Source organism: Trachypithecus francoisi, unplaced genomic scaffold, assembly GCF_009764315.1.
Source record: "Trachypithecus francoisi isolate TF-2019V2 unplaced genomic scaffold, Tfra_2.0 Lachesis_group21, whole genome shotgun sequence".
NCBI classification, from domain to species: domain Eukaryota; kingdom Metazoa; phylum Chordata; class Mammalia; order Primates; family Cercopithecidae; genus Trachypithecus; species Trachypithecus francoisi.
In genome coordinates, this window is record NW_022681467.1 from 23,237,146 (window position 1) to 23,262,283 (window position 25,138).

A 25,138-nucleotide genomic window follows, 5' to 3' on the forward strand; every position below is an offset into this window, starting at 1 on the left:
ATATATTTTATCGCCATGCTGGCATTTATTAATGGTTCAAGGAGCAATGGTGGGTGAAACTGTGGGCATCTTAGAACAAATCAAGACAACAGCAGCAAATGGTACTAGTGATCACTGCTATTCTTCACCACCAATTGCTCACAGGAAAAAGAAAAACTGCCAGTTTCATTTAAGGATATCTTGATTAAGCAGTTTAAAACTTCTAATTTTATTAAATCCTGACCAATTAGTAGACATCTCTTTAATATTCTGACAAGATGGAAAGTAAATATAAAACACTTATCTTGCCTAACAGAAGCGCCATGGTTTTCTCAATGAAAACCACTTTTGCTACTGTTTAAGTTGCAAGCTGAACTAGCTACTTTTTTCTTACAACACCATTTACCATGCTTACTTGAAAGAACAATCAACAAATTATGGTTATTCAGAGTTGGATATCTGGCAGACATTTTCTTAAAAATTAGGAAAGCAAGCCTGTCACTTCAAAGAAAACAACTGACAGTATTTGCTGCCAAAGATAAAATACAAGCTTTCAAGTAGTAATCAGGATTTTGGAAAATTTGTTATTTGCCATACTTAGAACTTTTTGAGGAGACTGATGGTGATACTAACCAATGTGATTTTTTAAATATTATGTAAGGGAATAAATATATCAACAGATGGAAGATCTGCATAATTCAATGACCTGTTGTTTTCCAAATGACCTATATATCATGTTACCAAATCATGGATGGGCAAAAGATCCATTCAGTGCAAGAAAACCAATGGATTTTAATTTCACAAGTACCAGAAGTTCCTTCACATAGTTTCAGATTCCAAACTGCAATTTACTTTTAAGAAATTACTACTTGTTGGCCGGGCGCGGTGGCTCAAGCCTGTAATCCCAGCACTTTGGGAGGCCGAGACGGGCGGATCACGAGGTCAGGAGATCGAGACCATCCTGGCTAACACGGTGAAACCCCGTCTCTACTAAAAAATACAAAAAACTAGCTGGGCGACGTGGCGGGCGCCTGTAGTCCCAGCTACTCGGGAGGCTGAGGCAGGAGAATGGCGTAAACCTGGGAGACGGAGCTTGCAGTGAGCTGAGATCCGGCCACTGCACTCCAGCCTGGGCGACAGAGCGAGACTCCATCTCAAAAAAAAAAAAAAAGAATTACTACTTGTTAAGTTTTGATATGGTATCAAAGAAGACCATATACAATTATTTTAAAATACTGTACTATTAATATCTTTCTTCCTACTTCATATTCAAGTGAGGCCTCATCTTCTTGACAGGCTTCAATCACAATTAACATACTGCAACAAAGTGAATGCAGAAGATATGATAATTCAGCTCTTTTATCAAGCTAGACATTAAAGAGATCTGCAAAAATGTAAAACAATGTCATTCTTTTCACTACAATTTTTTAAATATAAGGTTCTTTTTCATTAAACTATCATTTGTACTAACATGTAGTGGGCTTATAATTGTTGCTTTTAAATGAATAAATAATATTTGTTGGTTATAAGTTCTAATATGGTGAACACAGACAAACATAAACTTATTTGGGGCCGGGGGCGGTGGCTCACGCCTGTAATCCCAGCACTTTGTGAGGCCAAGGCAGGAGTATCACTTGGGGTCAGGAGTTCGAGACCAGCCTGGCCAACATGGTGATACCCTGTCTCTACTACAAAACACAAAAACTTAGCTGGGCATGGTGGCACATGCCTGTAATCCCAGCTACTCGGAAGGCTGAGGCAGGAGAATCGCTTGAACCCGGGAGGTGGAGGTTGCAGAGCGCCAAGATCACATCACTGTACTCCAGCCTGGGCCACAGAACGACACGCCATCTCAAAATAAATAAATAATAAACAAACTTATTTGGAATCCTCAAAGTTTAAGAGTGTAAAGAAGTCCCGAGACCAAAAAAGTTTGAGAAATACTGCTTTAAAAGTCTCCCATGAAGACAAGGAGAAAAAAAGCAACAGCTAGAGGGACACAGTAGGTCCAGAGAAGGGATCACTTAGGCAATAACAGTTATTACAATTTTCTTATCCACAACAAAAATAGATACTTAGAAAAATAACACATTATTGTAATTTTCTAATGCTTTAAGCAAACCATTAAAAATATGTAACTGTGGCAGGGCGCAGCGGCTCATGCCTGTAATCCCAGCACTTTGGGAGGCCAAGGTGGGTGGATCACTTGAGGTCAGGAGTTCCAGACCATCCTGGTTAACATGGTGAAACCCCATCTCTACTAAAAATACAAAATTAGCCAGGCATGGTGGCACGCACCTGTAATCCCAGCTACTCAGGAGGCTGAGTCAGGAGAATCGCTTGAACCTGGGAGGTGGAGGTTGCAGTGAGCCGAGATCAAGCCACTGCACTCCAGCCTGGGTGACAAGAACAAAACGCTGTCCCATTAAAAAAAAAATTAAAAAAAAAAAAAAATATATATATATATAACCATTTCTGAACTATTACAGTTGGAAATACACAAATTTGTGGTGTGTACAATTCATTTGCAGCATTAAATCAACATGAAACTTTTAAATTAATGAAGGCTAAGAAAAATTAAATTCATTTTGTCAAATGAAAGGTTATCAAGTAAATGTTTTAAGTACTTTATGCTACAGATCGTTAATTTTATTTGTGGGAAAACTAATGTCACACTGACCTCTATGCTAAAAAAACAAAAATTAAGTCAGCCATTTCTACTTACTGTCCTTCAATGAGCCAGGTGCACTTCGTTTTATATTTATAATTTCCAGGTCCATCTGTTACAAACCCAGAAGATCCAGTTAGTCTGTAATTTAAATCAAGAAAGAAAACTTAAGTCTAAGATATTAATTTCATATATTTTTATATATTTTCATATATTAGTATTTTTTAATTCTTAATATAATACAAATTAAACATAATGGGCACATTAACACATACTGTAACCAGTAAAAAATGACTAGTTATATTCAGATTGCATAAATTTAGATGAAACAAATACTTATCACATACATGAAAAAAGAAGACAGCAAAATATTAAAAGCAACAGGAATGAACAAAACATACCTAAATCTTAATTTTATGTCATCCTTTTTCCTTTTGGTAAAGACAGGTCTCGCTATGTTGCCCACGCTGGTCTCAAACTCCTAGCTTCAAGAGATCCTCCCACCTCGGCTTCCCAAAGCACTAGAATTACAGGCTTGAACCTTCACACCCAGCCATAAATTTCTTAAATTTGTTTTTTATTTTTTGTAGAGACAGAGTCTCACGAAGTTGCCAGGCTTGAACTTATGGCCTCAAGCAATCCTCCTCTCTTGGCCTCCCAAAATGCTGGGATTACAGGCGTGAGCCACTGCAACCAGCAAGTATCTGCTGCTATATAAAAAATTTTAATATTTAAGTAGGACGCTATTTCCTTCATCATGGCTGTTTCCAGATAATTTTTCTTCCCTCTTTCATCAACATCAGCCACTCGGAACACATGCTTACTTCTGGATCTGCCTCCCTTACCTTCTGGGTCATCTCCCAGCTACTCCTAATGCACTAAAGATATTACTAAATCGTTCACTCTATTCCACTATCTGCATCAACATCTAAGATATTCCATCCAAAACCCAGCCTCTCCATTTCTTAACCTTACCATTAACTATCTTTTCCTCCACCCCTCTTTAGTCATCCCCTTCTCTGGCACTTGCTATTACCAGTAACAACATTACCCACAAAAAAAGCACCCTAACCTCTGACTACTGTCTCATGTCTCCAGTTCATTTAGCCTATTTCCCCCTTTCAAATGAGTCTTCAGCCCCATGGAGACCAACAATACACCGAACTATCATTTCTTCACTGTTCACCACCTACCATCCACACATGTCACTTTCTCACATACCTAGTTAAGACCCCATAGTCCATCACAAGAATCATACCCTGCAAACCCCTTGATATTCTTGCCTTTCTCTCCCTCTGTTGTACTCGCCTGATAGAGATGTATCCATGCCTTACTCCCCAAAATCCATTCCACCTCAAAATGTTAGTTGAAGCCAATCATGTTTTCCCATGCCCCTTGCCACTGACTAATTAGAAATGTGTATCAATTAAAATTAGGTGTGGGCTGGGTGTGGTGGCTCTTGCCTGTAATCACAGCAGTTTGGAGGCTGAGGCAGGAGGACTGCTTGAGGTCAGGAGTTCAAGATCAGCCTGGCCAACACAGCAACACCCTCATCTCTATTTTAAAAAAAGAATATATATCTATATAGACACATATATATACACATAGAGAGAGAGAGAAAATAAAAATTAGGCTTTAATGCAACTGACAGAAAAACCTAAATAGTAATGGACTAACCAAGATAAAAAAATCCAAAGGTAAGCAATCCAGAGCATGGAAATCCAAGGCATTTCCATGATCATCAGGGACCTAATGCTGTTCTATACTATTGCTCTGTCATCCCCAACATGTGGTTTCTACTTCATAATCCAAGATAGTGGCTCAAGCTCCAGCTATTATACCCAAATTCTACCCAGCAGGAAGGAGGAAAAGAAAATGGGGGGCACACCCTCTCTCCCCCTGTTAAGTCACACATGAAAATTCAACTTACATTCAATTAGCCAGAAGTTACTGACATGTCTACAAGTAGAGGGGGGCTGAAAAATGTAGCCATTATCCCAGATGATCATGTACCCATCACAAAATCAGAATTCTTTTTACTAGAGAAGTACGAAAAGGCTATAATGTGTAACCATGAATCTCTGACACAGCATGTAATCTAATACTTAGATTACAGTATCATGTACAGAGGGCGCATCTGATGGATGACTTCCAGGAAACATTTTCTTATTCTTAAGAAAGTGTGTGGACAGGGAGACACGCCACCTAGATCACCTCTTCAAGGAAGGACTTGCTGCCAGCAGCAGCAGGGAAGGTGGTCAGCAGAACATCAACTCCTTCAGGGGCTGCCCTGCTGCAGGTTTTGCCCTTCCCATGGCAGCCCATACCATAAAGAGTATAAAGGCCCAGGAATTTCAATCCAACATGGGGCAACTCAAATAAGCAACCCTGACCCAGAGTTCCCCTTTGTCAGGACTGCATTGGAGCTCAACTTCTTCCTTTGCCTAATTCTGCTTTTCCTTCCTTAAAACACCTTCCTCTATAACACTAAAATCAAGTTGTAACCCAGACTCAGCCTTAGCAAATGCTTTTAAAAAAACAGCCTATGACAAACATCCAAGAAGAGACTGTCTCATTCTTCTCTCTCTGGACTTGGCTATGGCTGGATTTTACAGCTGGAAGTACTACAGCCTGAACACAAAGCCTGTGCTATGCCTAAACACAAAGCCAACACCAAAAATGACAAATCAAAGGAATGCAAAGTTCCTGAAAAAATAGTATCAACCACCCACAAAAACCACCTTACTCTAGGCTTCGAGTTTCTTAGGTAAATTTCTCACTGGTTATTGTTTTATTGCATGTTGTGTGCGTACACACTTCCTTGATTCTTTGTTTTAGGGCCTAACATAAAAGGTGTTATGGGTCTCTACTATGCCTCTTCTACTCCTAAGAGTTTCAGTGGACTTCACATGAACACTTAGGTTTGCAAATCAGCATCAGTTTTAGAAAAGAAATAATTGTGTTTTTTGTTTTTTTTGTTTTTGAGACAGAATCTCACTCTGACACCCAGGCTGGAGTGCAGTGGCACGCTCAATGGCTCACTGCAGCCTCAAACTCCTGGGCTCAGGTGATTCTCCTACCTCAGCCTCTGGAGTAGCTGGGACTACAGGCACACACCACTATGCCTAGCTAATTTATTTTAATTAATATTTTTTTTTAGAGATGAGTCTTGCTATGTTGCCCAGGCTGGGAAATAGGTCAGTTTTATTTTAAATGTTTACTTAGTATCTTTAAACATACATATTTATATAATTTTACAGATAATGCATAGATATGATCACAGACAAATTTTTTTTTAAACCTACTTCCCCAGTTACTCTGACCCACCCTTGACCAAGGTAAACATTTAACCACCTAGCAGGAATTCCTAAATACTTTTCTTCATACTCATGAGCCTATGATATAGGCATGGTTCTCTTAAATTATTTTTTGGTTACGCAAATTATTACATACTTTTCTGCATCCTTCTTTGCTCACTCAACAAAACCTTACGGAACTTTCTCAAACTAATCTGATATTAGTCTAATTTATTTTTTCTTTATGTAGCATAATATCCCACCTATGGAGGTATCACTTTTCCTGCCTTTCCCTATTAATGTTCATTTCGTTTTCAGTTGGCTGACAATATGTACATCACTGCAATAAATACCCCTATACATATGGCCTTACTTGGGCTTTTATTTCTAAGATTAGAAATCTTAGAAGGAGGTATACTAGGCCAAAAGGAATATGAATTTTAATTGTTAACCAAGCTGTCAAATTATTTTCCAAAAGGCTGTAACAATTCACATTTGCACCAGCAATGTATGAGAATATGCTATTCTCCACATCCTCTCAGCATTAGGTGTTCCTGTTTCTTTTAAATTATGTGAGTTTTTAATTCAAAATTCCCTGTGTTCTAATAAATGGCCAACAAGTGGTTACTGAAAGTTTAAAGGAATTTGAAAGAGAAAGGCCAGGAACATCAACCTAATATTTCAGGTCAAGTTTTACAGTATCGTTGATAATCTAGGTGTGGGCATGGGCAACACCTGTACGCTAGGAAAACCTAGTTCACTGGCAGTCACACAAAGGCATCAAACTGAAAGGCATTTCAATAATGTAAGGCTAGAAATATAAAGAACAAAGACCTTGCCACTATCAGTTTCTCAGTTCAAGAATACTGAGGCAGTTCTGCAGTGGAAACAAATACAGGGAGAATAGGGGAACAGGAGGCAGGTTTCAAAGGAGTCGTCTCATAGTTCTTTCTTTCTACTTTACCTGTATTATTACCAGACAACGCAGCCTGTAAAATCTCAACTTTTCTCATCCGGTAAGATTTTCTTTATGGTCAAGTACCTTGGACATTAAACTTTGACCACAGTTCCTTGGACATTAAAAAAAGATCTATTCCAGGAATTTAAAACACTATTTCTACACACATATAATCAGGTTTATTAAATGCACTATTCAATTCCTTATACTCGTATTTTCATCCACTAGACCTAATTCTGATACACATGTACTGAAATCCTGGCCAGGTGCAGTGGCTCACACCCGTAATACCAGCACTTTGGGAGGCTGAGGTGGGTGGATCAAGAGGTCAGGAGTTCGAACCCAGTCTGACCAACATGGCAAAACCCCATCTCTACTAAAAAAAAACAACAAAAAAAATTAGCCAGGCATGGTGGCAAGCGCCTATAATCCCAGCTACTCAGGAGGCTGAGGTAGGAGAATCGTTTGAACCTGGTGGGGGCAGAGGCTGCAGTGAGCTGAGATCACACCACTTCACTCCAGCCTGGGCAAAAGAGCAAATCTCTGTCTCAAAAAAAAAAAAAATTATATGTATATACATATAATATATATATATATTGTTCATAAACTATGCCTTTTACGATGGTAACAATCCATTTACCTAGTTTGATATTTAAATTTCGCCTTGTCTTTTGGATATTTTCCTATATCTTAGATCTTTATTCAACTCTTTTATTTTCAGCTTTACCTATCAAGTTTTCAATAGTTTGCTTCTTTGAAACAGGACTTGGTTAGGTTTTGTTTCTTAAACTAATCTCACAGTATTTTACTGGCACAATATATTGACAGTATTTTACTGGGACAATATATAATCTGATGGTATTTTACTGGCACAATATATAATCTATTTGCATTTAGTTTAATGACTGCTATACCTATTTGATTCCTTCCAACCAAATGTTTAATCAATCTTAGTGAAAAGTAATTTATATATAATAAAATGCAGCCACTTAAGTGTACACTTTGATAAGCTTTGACAAATATATACACAAAGTGTAATCTCCTCAAACAGGATATAAAACAGTTCCCTCACCCCCAAAAGCTCTTTTATATCCCCCTCCAGGTAATCCCTACCAACCTCCACCTCAAACATTGATCTTATCTTTCACACTATAGATCAGTTTTACAAAATTTGATTTAATGGAATTAAAGACACTTTTGTGCCTTGCTCCTTTTTATAAACATAACTTTTCTAAGTATTGTATCAATAGTTTGCTCCTTCACACTGCTGAGTAGTATTCTCTTGTATGAAAATACACAACTTGCTTATTGGTGGACACTTGGATTATGTAATTATAGTCTTTTACAAATGAAGCTAAGACATGTATAAATCTTTCTGTGGACAGGTATATATATTTCTCTTGAATAAATGTACAAAATGAAATCACTGGATCAAACTATAGATATGCACTTACATTTTTAAGAAACTGCCAAACTGTTTCCACCTTACAATCACATTTTCAAGGTATGAGAGCTCTACCTATTCCTCATCAGTTCCTACCTTTGGTATAATCAGACTTTTTATTGGTTATTCCAGCAAGTATGCATTATTCTATCTCATTATGACATAAATTTGTATTTTTCTGATATTTAAAGATTTTCAGAGGCTGGACACGGTGGCTTATGTCCATAATCTCAGCACTTTGGGATGCCAAGCCAGGTGGATCACTTAAGCCCAGGAGCTCAAGACCAGCCTAAGCAACATAGTGAAACCTCGTCTCTACAAAAAACTTAGCCAAGTGTGGTGGTATGACCTGTAGTCCCAGCTACTTTGGAGGCTAAGGTAGAGGATCGCTTGAGCCCAGGAAGCAGAGGTTGCAGTGAGCCAAGATGGTGCCACTACACTGCAGCCTGGACAACAGAGGGAGAAACTGTCTCAAAAAATAAAATAAAAAAGATTTTGAGTACCCTTTCTGGTGTTTACTGATCATTTGCACATATTATTTTGTAATGTGTTTGTTCTTACTTTCACCCTTCTTTTTCTTTCCAACTTTTATTTTAGGTTCAAGGGGTACATGTGAAGGTTTCGCAGGGGTTTGATGTACAGATAATTCCATCACCCACGTAATCAGTGTAATACCTGAAAGGCAGTTTTTCAGTCCTCACTCTCTTCCTACCCTCCATCCTCAAATAGATCCGGTGTCTGTTGCTCCCTTCTTTGTGTCCATGTGTACTCAATGGTTAGTTCCCACTTGTAAGTGAGTATGTGGTATTTGGTTTTCTGTTCCTGCATTAATTCACTTGGAATAATGGCCTCCCTGCATCCACGTTGCTGCAACGGACACAACTGCTTTCATTTTTACAGGTGGAAGTATTCCATGGAGTATATGTACCACATCTTCTTTTTTTTGAGATGGAGGTTCACCCTGTCGCCCAGGCTGGAGTGCAATGGCTCGATCTCAGCTCAACTGCAACCTCCACCTCCTGGGTTCAAGCAATTCTCTGCTCAGCCTCCCGAGTAGCTGGGATTACAGGCGTCCACCACCATGCCCGGCTAATTTTTCTATTTTTAGTAGAGACGGGGTTTCACCATCTTGGCCAGGCTGGTCTTGAACTCCTTATCTTGTGATCTACCCACCTAAGCAACCCAAAGTGCTGGGATTACAGGCGTGAGTCACCACTCCCGGCCTTCTGGTTGTTTTTCTATTTGTTTGTTTTTATACCTTAAGTTCTGGGATACATGCGCAGAACATGCAGGTTTGTTACACAGGTATACGCGCGCCATGGTGGTTTGCTGCACCCATCAACCCGTCATCTACATTAGGTATTTCTCCTAATGCTGTCCCTCCCTAACCCCCCACCCCTCAACAGGCCCACACCAGTGTGTGATATTCCCCTCCCTGTGTCCATGTGTTCTAATTGTTCAACTCCCACTAATGAGTGAAAACATGTGGTGTTTAGTTTTGTTCCCGTGTTAGTTTGCTGAGAATGGTGGTTTCCAGCTTCATCCATGTCCCTGCAAAGGACATGAACTCATTTGTTTTTATGACTGCACAGTATTCCATGGTGTACATGTGCCACATTTCCTTTATCCAGGCTATCATTGATGGGCATTTGGGCTGGTTCCAAGTCTTTGCTATTATGAACAGTGCTGCAATAAACATATGTGTGCATGTGTCTTTATAGTAGAATGATTTATAATCCTTTGGGTATACACCCAGTAACGGGATTGCTGGGTCAAATGGTTATTTCTGGTTCTAGAACCTTGAGGAATCGCCATACTATCTTCCACAATGGTTGAACTTATTTACGCTCCCACCAACAGTGTAAAAGCGTTCCTATTTCTCCACATCCTCTCCAGCATCTGTTGTTTCCTGACTTTTTAATGATCGTCATTCTAACTGGTGTGAGATGGTATCTCATTGTGGTTTTGATTTGCATTTCTCTAATGACCCGTGATGATGAGCTTTTTTTCATATGTTTGTTGGCTGCATAAATGTCTTCTTTTCAGAAGTGTGTGTTCATATCCTTTGCCCACTTTTTGATGGGGTTGTTTGCTTTTTTTCTTGTAAATTTGATCTTTGTAGATTCTGGATATTAGTCCTTTGTCAGATGGATAGATTGCAAAAATTTTCTCCCATTCTGTAGGTTTTTCTGTTCACTCTGATGATAGTTTCTTTTGCTGTGCAGAAGCTCTTCAGTTTAATTAGATCCCATTTGTCAATTTTGGCTTTTGCTGCCTTTGCCTTTGGTGTTTTAGTCAAGAAGTCTTTGCCATGTCTTTGCCATTGGATTGCCTAGGTTTTCTTCTAGGGTTTTTATGGTTTTAGGTCTTACGTTTAAAAGTCTTTAATCCATCTTGAATTAATTATTGTATAAGGTGTAAGGAAGGGGTCCAGTTTCAGTTTTCTGCATATGGCTAGCCAGTTTTCCCAACGCCATTTATTAAATAGAGAATCCTTTCTCCATTGCTTGTTTTTGTCAGGTTTCCCAAAGATCAGATGGTTGTAGATGTGTGGCGTTATTTCTGAGGCCTCTGTTCTATTCCATTGGTCTATATATGTTTTGGTACCAGTACCAAGCTGTTTGGGTTACCACAGCCTTGTAGTATAGTTTGAAGTTAGATAGCACGATGCCTCCAGCTTTGTTCTTTTTGCTTGGGATTGTCTTGGCTATATGGGCTCTTTTTTGGTTCCATATGAAATTTAAAGAAGTATTTTCTAATTCTGTGAAGAAAGCCAATGGTAGCTTGATGGGGATAGTATTGAATCTATAAATTACTTCGGGCAGTATGGCCATTTTCACTATATTGACTCTTCCTATCCATGAGCATGGAATGTTTTCCATTTGTGTCCTCTCTTATTTCCTTGAGCAGTGGTTTGTAGCTCTCCTTGAAGAGGTCCTTCACATCCCTTGTAAGTTGGATTCCCAGGTATTTTATTCTCTTTGTAGCAATTGTGAATGGGAGTTCACTCATGATTTGGCTCTCATGAGTTTGTCTATTATTGGTGTATAGGAATGCTTGTGATTTTTCACACTGATTTCCTATCCTGAGACTCTGCTGAAGTTGCTTATCAGCTAAAGGAGATTTGGGGCTGAGACAATGCGGTTTTCTAAATATACAATCATGTCATCTGCAAACAGAGATAATCTGACTTCCTCTCTTCCTACCTGAATACCCTTTATTTCTTTCTCTTGCCTGATTGCCCTGGCCAGAACTTCCAATACTACATTGAATAGGAGCGGTGAGAGAAGGCATCCTTGTCTTCTACCGGTTTTCAAAGGGAATGCTTCCAGCTTTTGCCCATTCAGTATGATATTGGCTGTGGGTCTGTCATAAACAGCTCTTATTATTTTGAGATAAGTTCCATCAATATCTAGTTTATTTAGAGTTTTTAGCATGAAGGGCTGAATTTTATTGAAGGTCTTTTCTGCATCTATTGAGATAATCATGTGTTTTTGTCACTGGTTCTGTTTATGTGATGGATTACGTTTACTGATTTCCATCATGTTGAACCAGTCTTGCATCCTAGGGATGAAGCCAACTTGATTGTGGTGGATAAGCTTTTAGATGTGCTGCTGGATTCGGTTTGCTAGTATTTTATTGAGGATTTTCGCATTGATGTTCATCAAGGATATTGGCCTGAAATTTTCTTTTTTTGTTGTGTCTCTGCCAGGTTTTGGTATCAGGATGATGCTGGCCTCATAAAATGAGTTGGGGGGGGGTCCATCTTTTTCAATTGTTTGGAATTGTTTCAGAAGGAATGATACCAGTTCCTCTTTGTACCTCTGGTAGAATTCGGCTGTGAATCTGTCTGGGTCTGGCCTTTTTTGGTTGGTAGGTTATTAATTACTGCCTCAATTTCAGAACTTGTTATTGGTCTATTCAGGGATTCAACTTCTTCCTGGTTTAATCTTGGGAGGGTGTATGTGTCCAGGAATTTATCCATTTCTTCTAGATTTTCTAGTTTATTTGTATAGAGGTGTTTATAGTATTCTCTGATGGCAGTTTGTATTTCTGTGGGATCAGTGGTGATATCCCCTTTATCACTTTTTATTGTGTCTATTTGATTCTTCTGTCTTTTCTTCTTTGTTAGTCTAGCTAGCAGGATTCACTGATTTTTTGAAGGGTTTTTCATGTCTCTATCTCCTTCAATTCTGCTCTGATCTTAATTATTTCTTGTCTTCTAGCTTTTGAATTTGTTTGCTCTTACTTCTCTAGTTCTTTTAATTGTGATGTTAGGGTGTCAATTTTAGATCTTCCCTGCTTTCTCTTGTGGGCATTTACTGCTATAAATTTCCCTTTAAACACTGCTTTAGCTGTGTCCCACAGATTCTGGTACGTCATGTCTTTGTTCTCATTGGTTTCAAAGAACTTATTTATTTCTGCCTTCATTTCATTATTTATCCAGTAGTCATTCAGGAGCAGGTTGTTCACTTTCCATGTAGTTGTGCAGCTCTGAGTTTCTTAATCCTGAGTTCTAATTTGATTGCACTATGGTCTGAGGGACTACTATGATTTCCATTCTTTTGCATTTGCTGAGGAGTGTTTTAATACCAATTATGTGGTCAATTTTAGAAACGTGCTATGTGGTGCTGAGAAGAATGTATATTCTGTTGCTTGGGGGTGGAGAGTTCGGTAGATGTCTATTAGGTCCTCTTAGTCCAGAGCTGAGTTCAAGTCCTGAATATCCTTGTTAATTTTCTGTCTCGTTGATCTGTCTAATATTGATAGTGGGGTGTTAAAGTCTCCCACTATCATTGTGTGGGAGTCTAAGTCACTATGTAGGTCTCTAAGGACTTACTTTACAAATCTGGGTGCTCCTGTATTGGGTGCATATATATTTAAAATAGCTCTTCTTGTTGCATTGATCCCTTTACCATTATGCAATGCCCTTCTTTGTCTTTTTTGATCTTCATTGGTTTAAAGTCTGTTTTATCAGAGACTAGGATTGTAATCCCTGTTTTTTGTTGTTGTTGTTGTTTTGCCTTCCATTTGCTTGGTAAATATTCCTCCATTCCTTTATTTTGAGCCTATGTGTGTCTTTGCACATGAGATAAGTCTCCTGAATACAGCACACCGATGGGTCTTGACCCTTTATCCAATTTGCCAGTCTGTGTCTTTTAATTGGGGCATTTATACTTAAGGCTAATATTGTTAAGTGTGAATCTGATCCTGTCATTATGATGCTAGCTGGTTATTTTGCCCGTTAGTTGATGCAGTTTCTTCATAGTGTCAATGGTCTTTACAATTTGGTGTGTTTTCACAGTGGCTGGTACTGGTTTTCCTTTCCATATTTAGTGTTTCCTTCAGGCCTGGTGGTGACAAAATCTCTCAGCATTTGTTTGTCTGTAAAGAATTTGACTTCTCCTTCGCTTAAGCAGCTTAGTTTGGCTGGATATGAAATTTCGGGATGAAAATTCTTTTCTTTAAGAATGCTGAATATTGGCGCCACTCTCTTCTGGCTTGTAGGCTTTCTGCTGAGAGATCTGCTGTTAGTCTGATAGGTTTCCCTTTGTGGGTAACTTGACCTTTCTCTCTGGCTGCCCTTAACACTTTTTCCTTCATTTCAACCTTGGTGAATCTGATGATTATGTGTCTTGGGGTTGCTCTTCTCGAGGAGTATCTTTGTGGTGTTCTCTGTATTTCCTGAATTTGAATGTTGGCCTGTCTTGCTAGGTTGGGGAAGTTCTCCTGGATAATATCCCAAAGAGTGTTTTCCAACTTGGTTCCATTCTCCCCAACACTTTCAGGCACACCAATCAAATGTAGGTTTGGTTTTTTCACATAGTCCCATATTTTTGGAGGCTTTGTTTGTTCCTTTTCATTCTTTTTTCTCTAATCTTGTCTCCACGCTTTATTTCATTAAGTTGATCTTCAATCTCTGATATCCTTTCTTCTGCTTGATTGATTCGGCTATTGATACTTGTGTATGCTTCACAAAGTTCTCGTGCTTTGTTTTTCAGCTCTATCAGCTCATTTATGTTCTTATCTAAACTGGTTATTCTAGTTAGCAATTCCTCTAACCTTTTTTCAAGGTTCTTAGCTTCCTTGCATTGGGTTAGAACATGCTCCTTTAGCTTAGAGGAGTTTGTTATTACCCACCTTCTGAAGCCTACTTCTGTTAATTCATCAAACTTATTCTCTGTCCAGATTTGTTCCCTTGCTGGCGAGGAGTTGTGATCCTTAGGAGGAGAAGAGGCGTACTGGTTTTTGGAATTTTCAGCCTTTTTGCGCTGGTTTTTCCTCATCTTCGTGGATTTATCTACCTTTGGTGACCTTCAGGTGGGGTTTCTGTGTGGACGTCCTTTTTGTTGATGGTGATACTATTCCTTTCTGTTTGTTAGTTTTTGTTCTAACAGGCCCCTCTGCTGCAGGTCGGCTGGAGTTTGCTGGAGGTCCACTCCAGACCCTGTTTGCCTGGGTATCACCACTGGAGGCTGCAGAACAGCAAAGATTACTGCCTGTTCCTTCCTCTGGGAGCTTCATCCCAGAGGGGCACCCGCCAGATGCCAGCTGGAGCTCTCCTATATGAGCTGTCTGTTGACCCCTGCTGGGAGGTGTCTCCCAGTCAGGAGGCATGGGGGTCAGGGACCCACTTGAGGAGTCTGTCCCTTAGCAGAGCTCCAGCGCTGCACTGGGAGATCTGCTGCTCTCTTCAGAGCCAGCAGGCAAGAACGTTTAAGTCTGCTGAAGCTGCGCCCACAGCTGCCCATTCTCCTAGGTGCTCTGTCCCAGGGAGATGGGAGTTTTATCTATAAGCCTGGGGCTGCTGCCTTTCTTTCAGAGATGCCTTGCCCAGAGAGGAGGAATCTAGAGAGGCAGTCTGGCTATGGAAGTTTAGTTCATTTATATCTTTTTTCTTTTCTAATAAAAACATTTGCAGGTACAAATTCCTCTCTATATACTGCTTTAGCTGCATTCCACAAATGCAACAGACTGTGTTTACACCTTCATTCATTCCAAAATGTTTTTCTAATTTCCCTTATTTCTCCTTTGACCTATGTGTAATTTAGATGTTGCTTAATTTCCAAATGTTTGGGGAATTTTTCTAGTTATCTTTTTGTTAATGATTTCTATTGCAATTCCACAGAAACTCTGGCCCCCAGCATTTTGGGGGACCAAGGTGGAAGAATCACTTGAGGCCAGGAATTTGAGACCAGCCTGCACAACATAGTCAGACTTCATCTCTACTAAAAATTAAACAAACAAACAAAAAAAATAGCTGAATTTGGTAGAGTGTACCTGTAGTCCCAGCTACTCAGGAGGCTGAGGTGAGAGAATCATTTGAGCCTGGAGATAGAGGATGCAGTGAGTTACAATCGCAACACTTCAGCCTGGATGACAGAGCAAGCGAGACCCTGTCTTCAAAAAAGAACACACATGATGTACGGTTTCAGTCCTTTTAAATGTATTGAGATGTGTTCTATTATCCAAGATACAGTCTATTTTACTGAATGTTCCAAAGGCACTTGAATGTGGAATCTGCAGTTGATACGTATCATATTCTCTAAGTGCCAATTATGTCAAGTTAATTGACAATGTTATTCAAGTCTTCTATATCCTTCCTATTTTTCTGTATACTTGGTTTTATCAATATTGAAAGGCAAAGGTTGAAATCTACAACTATAATTGTGGACTTGCACATTTCTCATTTTAGTTCTGACCATTTGTACTTCATGTATTTTAGAACTCTGTTATTAAACACCTACAAATGTAGGACTGTTCTGTCTTCTTGATGAACTTACACGTTTGTCTTTACTAAATATTTCTATCTCTGTTAATATTCCTTGTTTGTGTGAAGTCTACCTTGTTTTGGGGTTTTTTTTCTCTTGACTTTTATTTTAGATTCAGGGGTATGTGTGCAGGTTTACTGCATGGGTAAACTGCCTGTTGCCGAGGTTCGACGTACAAAGAATCCTTTCACCCAGTCGTACACATAGTACCTAATAGGTAGTTTTTCAACCCACCCCTGGCTCCCAACCTCCCCTCTCAAGTAGTCCCCAGTGTCTACTGTTCCCATCTTTGTGTCCATGTGTATTCACTGTTTAGCTCCCACTTACAAGAACATGCGATATTTCATTTTCTGTTTCTGTGTTAATTCACATGAAGCTGACTTCGATCTTAATATACCTACTCCAGTTTTCTTTTTATGAGCCTACATAATTTATTCACATTTAGTAGATGACCTAAATATTAATTTTGTTCTTCCCATCTATATTTTGTTTGTTGCTTATTTGACATTGCTATCTTTTTTCTTTTTCCTTATTTTATTAGTATGACAAAGTTGGCGTGCAGGCTGGGTACACTGGCTCATGCCTGTAATCCCAGCACTTTGGGAGGCTGAAGAAGGCAGATCACTTGAGACCAGGGGTTCAAGACCAGCCTGGCCAAAATGGTGAAACTCCATTTCTACTAAAAATACCAAAAAACTATCTGGGCATGGTGGCACATGCCTACAATCCCAAGTACTCTAGAGTCCGAGGTACAAGAATCATTTGAACCCAGGAGGCGGAGGTAACAGTGAGCCAAGATCCCACCACTGCACTCAAGCCTGGGTGACAGAGCAAGATTCTGTCTCAAAAAGAAAAAAAAAAAAAGTTGTTATTCATTTCATTTCCCCTTTACCTAAATACTACTGAACTTTTCCATCTTATCAATGGTTATCTTCCCTTTCCTGCCTTTCACTGTTGAAAGCATATGTCTTTAATTTATAAACAAGATGTCAAACATTTCCCCTACAAAAATACTCCACACTTATCCACTCCTTTCCCATTCCCAATCCCAAAAATGAGACTCCTAAAATACATCTACCTTTTCTTCTTTTCCCTTCCCTCTCTACTCTATGACACCTTTGGCACATTTCTTCTGCAGAGCACCCTAATTCCTATATTTTGCAGAAAGAGCTCAATACTCATTCAAAACTTTTCCTTATGTCCATTATATTAAAGAGGTCTAATGTAGCACTTACATATTTCCAGTCCAACTTCATCCATTAAGATATAATTTTAAATATAAAACCAAGTTCATTGTTCGCTGCTCTTCACTCTCTTCTTCACCTTTCCCAGTCTTATAGTCTCTGTTCTGCTTCATTTATTTGCCTAGTATTTTCCTCAAATAGGATACTTGAGTGGTATACTCTGAATTTATATAGACCCCCTAAACATCTTTCTTTTACCTATACAGATAAATACCTTAGCTGGATATGGTATTCTTGGGTTGCAGTCATGTTTCTCTCAGTAGCTCTAGATGGTAATCCACTGTTTTTTAGCTATAGTTTTCAAATTTGAAATGTGATGCCTGTCTTTTTTTTTTCTCCTGTGGCTTACTGCCACTCCTCCATCCATTTTCTTTTTTGGTTCTTTTCTTTTGATTTCAATAGTTTTGGGAGTACAGATAGTTTCTGATTACATAGATGGGTTCTTTAGCAGTGACTTTTGAGATTTTAGTGCACTCATCATCCGAGCAGCGTACACTGTACACAATATGTAGTCTTTTCTTCCATCTGTTTCTTTCTCTCCTTCTGGAAGTCATATTATCCACATTTTGGACATCTCAAATTTCTCCTCCAAGTTTCTTTGCTTTCATGATTTCTATCTCTTTATATATTTGCTCTCCAAAATTTTCTTACACTGCCCCCTTTTAATTCATTTACTGAATTGTTTAATAAGGAAATCATAGATTTCAGCTCCAGAAAGTTATCTGTTGGAAAAAGTACATTTAACTCTCTTTAAATGTTCTAGATTTTTAATTTAAAATTTGGAAAGCCAGTCTCACATGGATGTGTTCAAGCAGACAGGCTGTGAGTACACTGTGTGTTAACCTGCAGCAATCTTCTCTGTTCTCAGATCTCCCAGTACTGCTTCAGCCTCAAGCACAGGTTAAGACTCTGCCCATCCATTCAGCAATACATTTGCCTTATAGAGATCAAGAAGGCCAACCATACTACATACATGGGTGCTATGTCCCATCTTCCAGGATCTGCAGCTTCATGGTCCTTGCCCGTGGCTACAATGGCCAGCTACACACCAGTTCTCTCTGCTTAGAAGGATCACTACAGAACCAGATCCTGCAGTTTTCTGTAGGGCACCACAGCAGGCTGGCTCAAGAGAACCAGACAGGGGGTAGGTAACTGAGCGAGCCAAGGAAGCAGGCCTCATTCAGAATGCCATTTTCTTCATATCCCCCTTGGCTTCTCCTTATTATTAAAGCGCATCTGAGTTTGGGTTTTCTGTTGTTTCCAATCAAAAGTATCCCAACTACTTATTTTACCAATTCTAAAATGAACACTTTTAAAACTAATAGCTCAGAAATCAGGATATATTATAAAATCTATGGTATGTCACATACCATAAGTGACAGTGTTTTTTCTCAGTTCACAAAATAAGAGTGTATTTTGCACTCAATGGCACCTTGGTAAGGTGCAGTTATATATATATGGCAACTCCAAACCTGGAGGAGCCCAACTCTCTGCTTACTGTTATATACCAACAAGCAGCTAGATACGGCTAGAGACAAAATATTATGCTGTTTGGTCTCTCTTCACACTTATAAACACACATCTCATATAGACTCTCCACACTGTGGGTCAACCAATAATTCATTTCCCCGGTCAATTCACTTTTTACACCTTATTTTCTCTCAATTTCCTAAACCTTCTTCCCTCTCTTCAATTTTAGCTCATAATTAGTGGATTATCTTACTTGTTTCATATCTATTGTCTTCCAGTGGAATGTAAACTTCACAACAGCATGGATTTTTGTCTGTTCTGTTGACTATTTACATTTAAAGAGAGTACATTTAACTCTCTTTAAATGTTCTAGATTTTTAATTTAAAATTTGGAAAGCCAGTCTCACATGGATGTGTTCAAGCAGACAGGCTGTGAGTACACTGTGTGTTAACCTGTAGGAATCTTCTCTGTTCTCAGATCTTCCAGCACTGCTTCAGCCTCAAGCACAGGTTAAGACTCTGCCCATCCATTCAGCAAAGTATGTCTGGCATTCTAATGGCACTCAGTGAATAGCTATAGAAAGAATAACTAATGAGGAGAGAACTATATATATTTTTTCCCACTACTAAATGCACATACTATGCCTCTCCTCTAGTTACAAAGGATAAATGGTGTAAGCCCATTCAGAGTTGCATCGTCTACCTGGGTCCAGAATTTTTAAACTCCACCAAATCAAGGGCATTACCAGAGCAAACCTAATTCTAACTTCCACCCAACACTTTTACCCTCTGCTGGATCAGCTTACAGACAAGCTGTTGCATTCTCTTCTTAAAAAACAAACCCCCTTCTGCTCATATTCTTCAGGCTACTGCCTACTTCTCTTCTCACTTTTATATAAAAAATCTTATTGAAAGTTGTCTACTTTGACTGACTCAACGCTCTCACCAAATACCTTAACCAACTCCAACTGGACTTTAACCCTTACCCTCCTCTGAAATCCCTTTGTTAAGGTACATAAGGTAAATCTCATAGCATTCAAAAAGCTAGTAACTCTCTTCTTAAAACTCTTTTCACTTGGTCCCCAAAACTCTCCACTCTGGATTCCCTGGCAGCTTCTTCTCAGTTCACTTTACTAAATCTGCCTGCTTTCCCAATTTCTAAAAAGTAGCCCCGCTTCTCTATCTAAAGCCTGTTTCTCTACCTAATTCACTGGGTAGGTGATCTCACACTATCTCAAAGCTTTACATACCACCTACATACATTTTTAACAACCAAATTTTCATCTCCAGAATGAATCACCATTCTCCTGATTATTCCAAGTAAAAATCAGGAATAATGCAAGCATAACATCTGTTTAAAAAAATTCTATTTTTCCTTTCTAACATTTATCACTTTATTACTTTTCTTGCCTTATTGCAGCTGTTTTAGACCTTCATTACAATACTGAAAATGAAAAGAACTTCTGATGGAAGTATCCTGTCTTATTCCCAATCTCAGGGAAAAGCTCTCAGTATTTCATCATACAGTGTGATTGTTATCCTAAATTCTTTGTACAAGCTCTTAATATATTAAGGAAGTATCTTTTTTTTCTTTTCTTTTACCTTTTTGAGACAAGGTCTTGCTCTGTCACCAAGGCTGGAACGCAGTGGTGGGATCATGACTCACTGCGGCCTCAACCTCCCAGGCTCAAGCAATCCTCCCATTTCAGCCTCCCAAACAGCTGGGACTACAGGCACACACCACCATGCCTGGATAATTTTGTAATTTTTGTAGAGATAGAGTCTCACTATGTTGCCCAGGATGGCCTCAAACTCCTGGCCTCAAGCAGGCATGAATCACCTCACCCAGTAAAGGAAGTATTTTCCATTCCTAGTTTGTTAAACGTTTTTATCATCAATGTATTGAACTCCATTTTTTAAAATTATGTATCTACTAAAATAATCATTTATACTGTAAATGTTGTGAGTGATACTGATTTTCAAGTATTAAATCAACCTTAAATTTCTCAAATAAACCCATTTGGTCATGATTATTTTGGTATTTCACTAAATACAGTCTGCAAATATTCTGTTTACATTTTTTCCATCTATGTTCATAACACAGACTGACTTGCTGTTTTCCTTTTCTTTCAGGTTTTTATAACAAAATGATGCCGGCTGTATAAAAACAAGAATAGAATTTCACCTCTTTTCCTATGCTCTGGAAGAGTCTGTGTAAGACTGGTGAAATGCCTATAAAAGTTGGGAAGAACTGACTGGTGAAGTTATCTGGACCTGGAGTTTTCTTTTTAGTAAGTTGGCTTTCCTAGATATTTGCCATTTCATCTAAAATTTTCAATGTACTGGAATAGTCATTAATAATATCCTCCTGATTTTGTCAGTGTCTATAAGATCTACCATGATCTCCCCTTTCCTATTACTGATATCAGTCATTTGTTTGCTTTTTGCCTTTATCAATCTCTCCAGCAGTTGATCAATTTCATTAGTCTTTTCTAATGTTTGTCTTTGTTAATCCTCGCTACTGTACCTGTTTTATATTCAACTAATTTATATTTATTGTTTTCTTCCCTTTGGAGCACATTGTACAGTGCTTTTTCTACTTGGAGTTGAAAACTTAGATCTTCACCTTTCCTTTTTAATGTATGCATTTAAAGCTATAATCTTCATTCTCAGAATGCCATTAACTGTATCTCAAAGTTCTGACAGATAATACTTTCACTGCCATTCCGCTTAAAACATTTTCAAATTTCCAAGGTGATTTCGTCTTTGATTCATGAATATTTAGAAGTATACAGAAACTATATGGTACAATGTTCTATATAAGTCAATTAGGCCAAGTGTTTTCAAATCTTTCTGTTCTATGAACTACTGAGAGAGTATTAAAATTACTTTTGCCATTAGCAGTGGATGCTAAAAAGTAGAAGGAAATTCTGACGAGCAGCAGGGTATGTGCACGGTCTTAAAGCATCTCCCCACAGACTGCTTATTGATTGCAAATAGGAAAACAATAGTAATTATATAGTGGAAAAATAAGACAGCACCTCAAACAGGAGAATAAAATCAACATTAAAAAATATCAGACAGATGCTCATCGTATGCCTCCAGATCGAAGAACACTCCCTCACCTATGCAGTATTCTGGCCAAGGATTCGTAACTTGAATCTAATGATGGGAAAACAAAATAAATGCAAAATAAGGAACTGGATTAAAAGAGGGGGAATGTATTAATCAATTTAATGATACTGACATTCTATCAATATCATTAAAAAACAAAAAAGAAAGAAAAAGAAATGCAGTACAAATATTCTAAATCAGGGACCGGCAAACTACAATAGCCAGGCCAAATCAGGCCTGCTGTTTGCTTATGTAGATAAAGTTTTCCTGAAACACAGCTGTATCTTTTCACATACTTATAGTCAATGGCTGCTTCTCTCTACAACAGCAGAGGTGACTAGATGTGACAGAGATCTATGACACAAATCCAAAAATATTTACTATCAGACCCTGTAGAGAAAATGTTTGTTGATCTCTGTTCTAGATTAAAGCGTGGCAATCAGATGCAATACCTAACCCTAGACTGCATCCTGTACTGCAGGTTGAAAATTACACAAAGAACATTGCAGGTCAACTGACAGAATGAAGCACAAACAGTAGATTAAAGCATTGTATAATGTCAAATATATTGAAGGTAAAAACTGTACTTTAAGACTCTTAAGACTGTCACTAGTCTCAGAAAACACACACTAATGTATTTTGGGTCAAGGGCCATGATATATATAGTTTACCCTTGAAAGTCTCAGAGGGAAAAATTATGTATACACACACATATCTGTGTGTGTGCGCTTATGTGGAGGGAGGGGTGAGGAATGATAAAGCAAATGTAGCGAGATGTTCAATGAATTTGGGTAGAATACAAAGTTATGCTTTGCACTGTTTTTATTCTTGCACTTTTCTGTGAGCTTAAAATTATTTACAAATAAAAAATTTGTGGCCAGGCATGGTGACTCACACCTGTAATCCCAGCACTTTGGGAGGCCAAGACAGGTGGATAGCTTGAGGTCAGGAGTTCAAGACCAGCCTGGCCAGCATGATGAAACCCCATCTCTACTAAAAATACAAAATTAGCCAGGCATGGTGGTACACACCTGTGGTCCCAGCTATTTGGGAGGCTGAGGCTGAGGCTGAGGCAGACGAATCACTTGAACCTGGGAGCCGGAGGCTGCAGTGAGCCAAGATCACACCACTGCACTCCAGCCTGGGTGACAGAGCAAGGCTCTGTCTCCAAAAAAAAAAAAAATTTGTTTTTACCTCTGACATATTTTACCTCTGACATCTTTCACTTTATATATCATAAGGTTTCAATATTAGGTAAACACACATTTAGAATCATTCTTTCTGGTAGACTGTGCTTTGACCATTATGATAAGTTCCTATTTTGCCTCTAGCAATCCTTCTTAAGTCTATTTTGTCAGATATAGACATAAACCAGCTGTCTTTGGGTTAGCATGTGATATATCTTTTTTCCCTATCCTTTTACTTTCAATATTTGACTCACTACAGTTAAGTACAGTTTTGTATCATAGTTCATTGGTTTTCTTAAACCCACTTAGACAAATCTGTCATTGAACTGGTATCGTGAGTCAGTTTTCATTCCAGTACTGACATAACTGGGATTAAATTTACTGTCTTGCTATTTGTTTTCTATTTGCCCAGTTACTCTATGTTCCTTTTCCTATCTTGTTTTAACATTTTTTGGATTAAATATTCTTATTATTACATTTTTTCTTTATAAACTACTATGTTATGCATCTTTTTACTATTCACTTTTATTTTGCTATTACCTTTACTTTTACTACCATTAGTGATCACCCTAGAAATTATAACTTGCATCCCTGATTTATCAAGGCCTAATATAAATTAGTACTTATACCATTTCCTGGGCAATTCAAGGACCTTCAGTTTCACTTCTCCCATCCACCTATACCAGCTGCTTGGGCTTTGTTGGTGTATATTTTAATTCTATATTCTAAATCCCGGAGGACATTATTATTGCATACAATTAACATTCAGTTAAGTTGACCCACACTTTATTCTTTCCACTGCTCCTCATTCCTCTTACAATCTCTGTATTTCCTTCTGCAATCATTCTCCTCTGCTTATGGAACTCCCTTTACTGTAAGGCTGCCGGTGATTAATCCCCTCTGTTTTTGTTCATCTGAAAATACCTTTAGTTCTTCATTTTTGAAGTACATTTTCTACTGGATATAGAAGGGTAGAGAACTAGAGCCCATGGACTAGCAGCCTGTTTCTGTAAGTAAGGTTTTACTGGAACACAGTCATGCCCATTCGCTTATGATTGTTTATGACTGCTTTCATGCAACAATACAGAATAGTTGTGGCAGAGATCTCACATGGCCCAGGAGTCTAAGATATGTACCACCTGGCCCTTTAAAGAGAAAGTTTGTCAACTCTTGGTATACAATTCTATGCGGGCATTTATTTTCTTTTCAGCACTTTAAAACTGTCATTCCATTGTTTGGGCTTCCATTGTTTATATTAAGAAGGTAGCTTTCAGTCTTGTCCTTGCTTTTTTTTTTTTTTAAATAAGAAAATAATAAAACAGAGACAAGATCTCACTGTGTTACCCAGGCTGGTCTCAAATTCCTGGGCTCAAGGAATCATCCCGCCTCAGCCTCCCAAAGTACTGGGATTACAGGTATGAGCCATCACGCTCAGCCTTGTTCTTGCTTGTGTAAAGATAATGTGTCTCAACCCACTGGTTGCTTTAAGATGTTTAGCTTTGGCAGGGAGCGGTGGCTCACGCCTGTAATCCCAGTACTTTGGGAGGCCGAGGCAGGTGGATCACGAGGTCAAGAGATCGAGACCACTGGCCGGGCGCGGTGGCTCAAGCCTGTAATCCCAGCACTTTGGGAGGCCGAGACGGGCGGATCACGAGGTCAGGAGATCGAGACCATCCTGGCTAACACGGTGAAACTCCGTCTCTACTAAAAAATATAAAAAAAAAAAAACTAGCCGGGTGAGGTGGCGGGTGCCTGTAGTCCCAGCTACTCGGGAGACTGAGGCAGGAGAATGGAATAAACCCGGGAGGCGGAGCTTGCAGTGAGCTGAGATCCAGCCACTGCACTCCAGCCTGGGCGACAGAGCAAGACTCCATCTCCAAAAAAAAAAAAGAGAGGCCGGCGCGGTGGCTCAAGCCTGTAATCCCAGCACTTTGGAGGCCGAGACGGGCGGATCACGAGGTCAGGAGATCGAGACCATCCTGGCTAACACGGTGAAACTCCGTCTC

The 25,138-nt window shown here is 38.9% G+C and overlaps 1 protein-coding gene across 3 annotated transcripts in view; it reads right to left on the reverse strand.

Annotated features, from left to right (window-relative positions):
• Positions 1-25,138, reverse strand: part of ATRN (attractin) — a 179,395-nt gene that overhangs the window by 122,218 nt on the left and 32,039 nt on the right. For all 3 annotated transcript variants that reach the window (XM_033185808.1, XM_033185810.1, XM_033185809.1), the window contains exon 2: positions 2,705-2,788. In XM_033185808.1, coding sequence (XP_033041699.1) covers positions 2,705-2,788 — 84 coding nt within the window. The remainder of the gene's footprint in view (positions 1-2,704; positions 2,789-25,138) is intronic.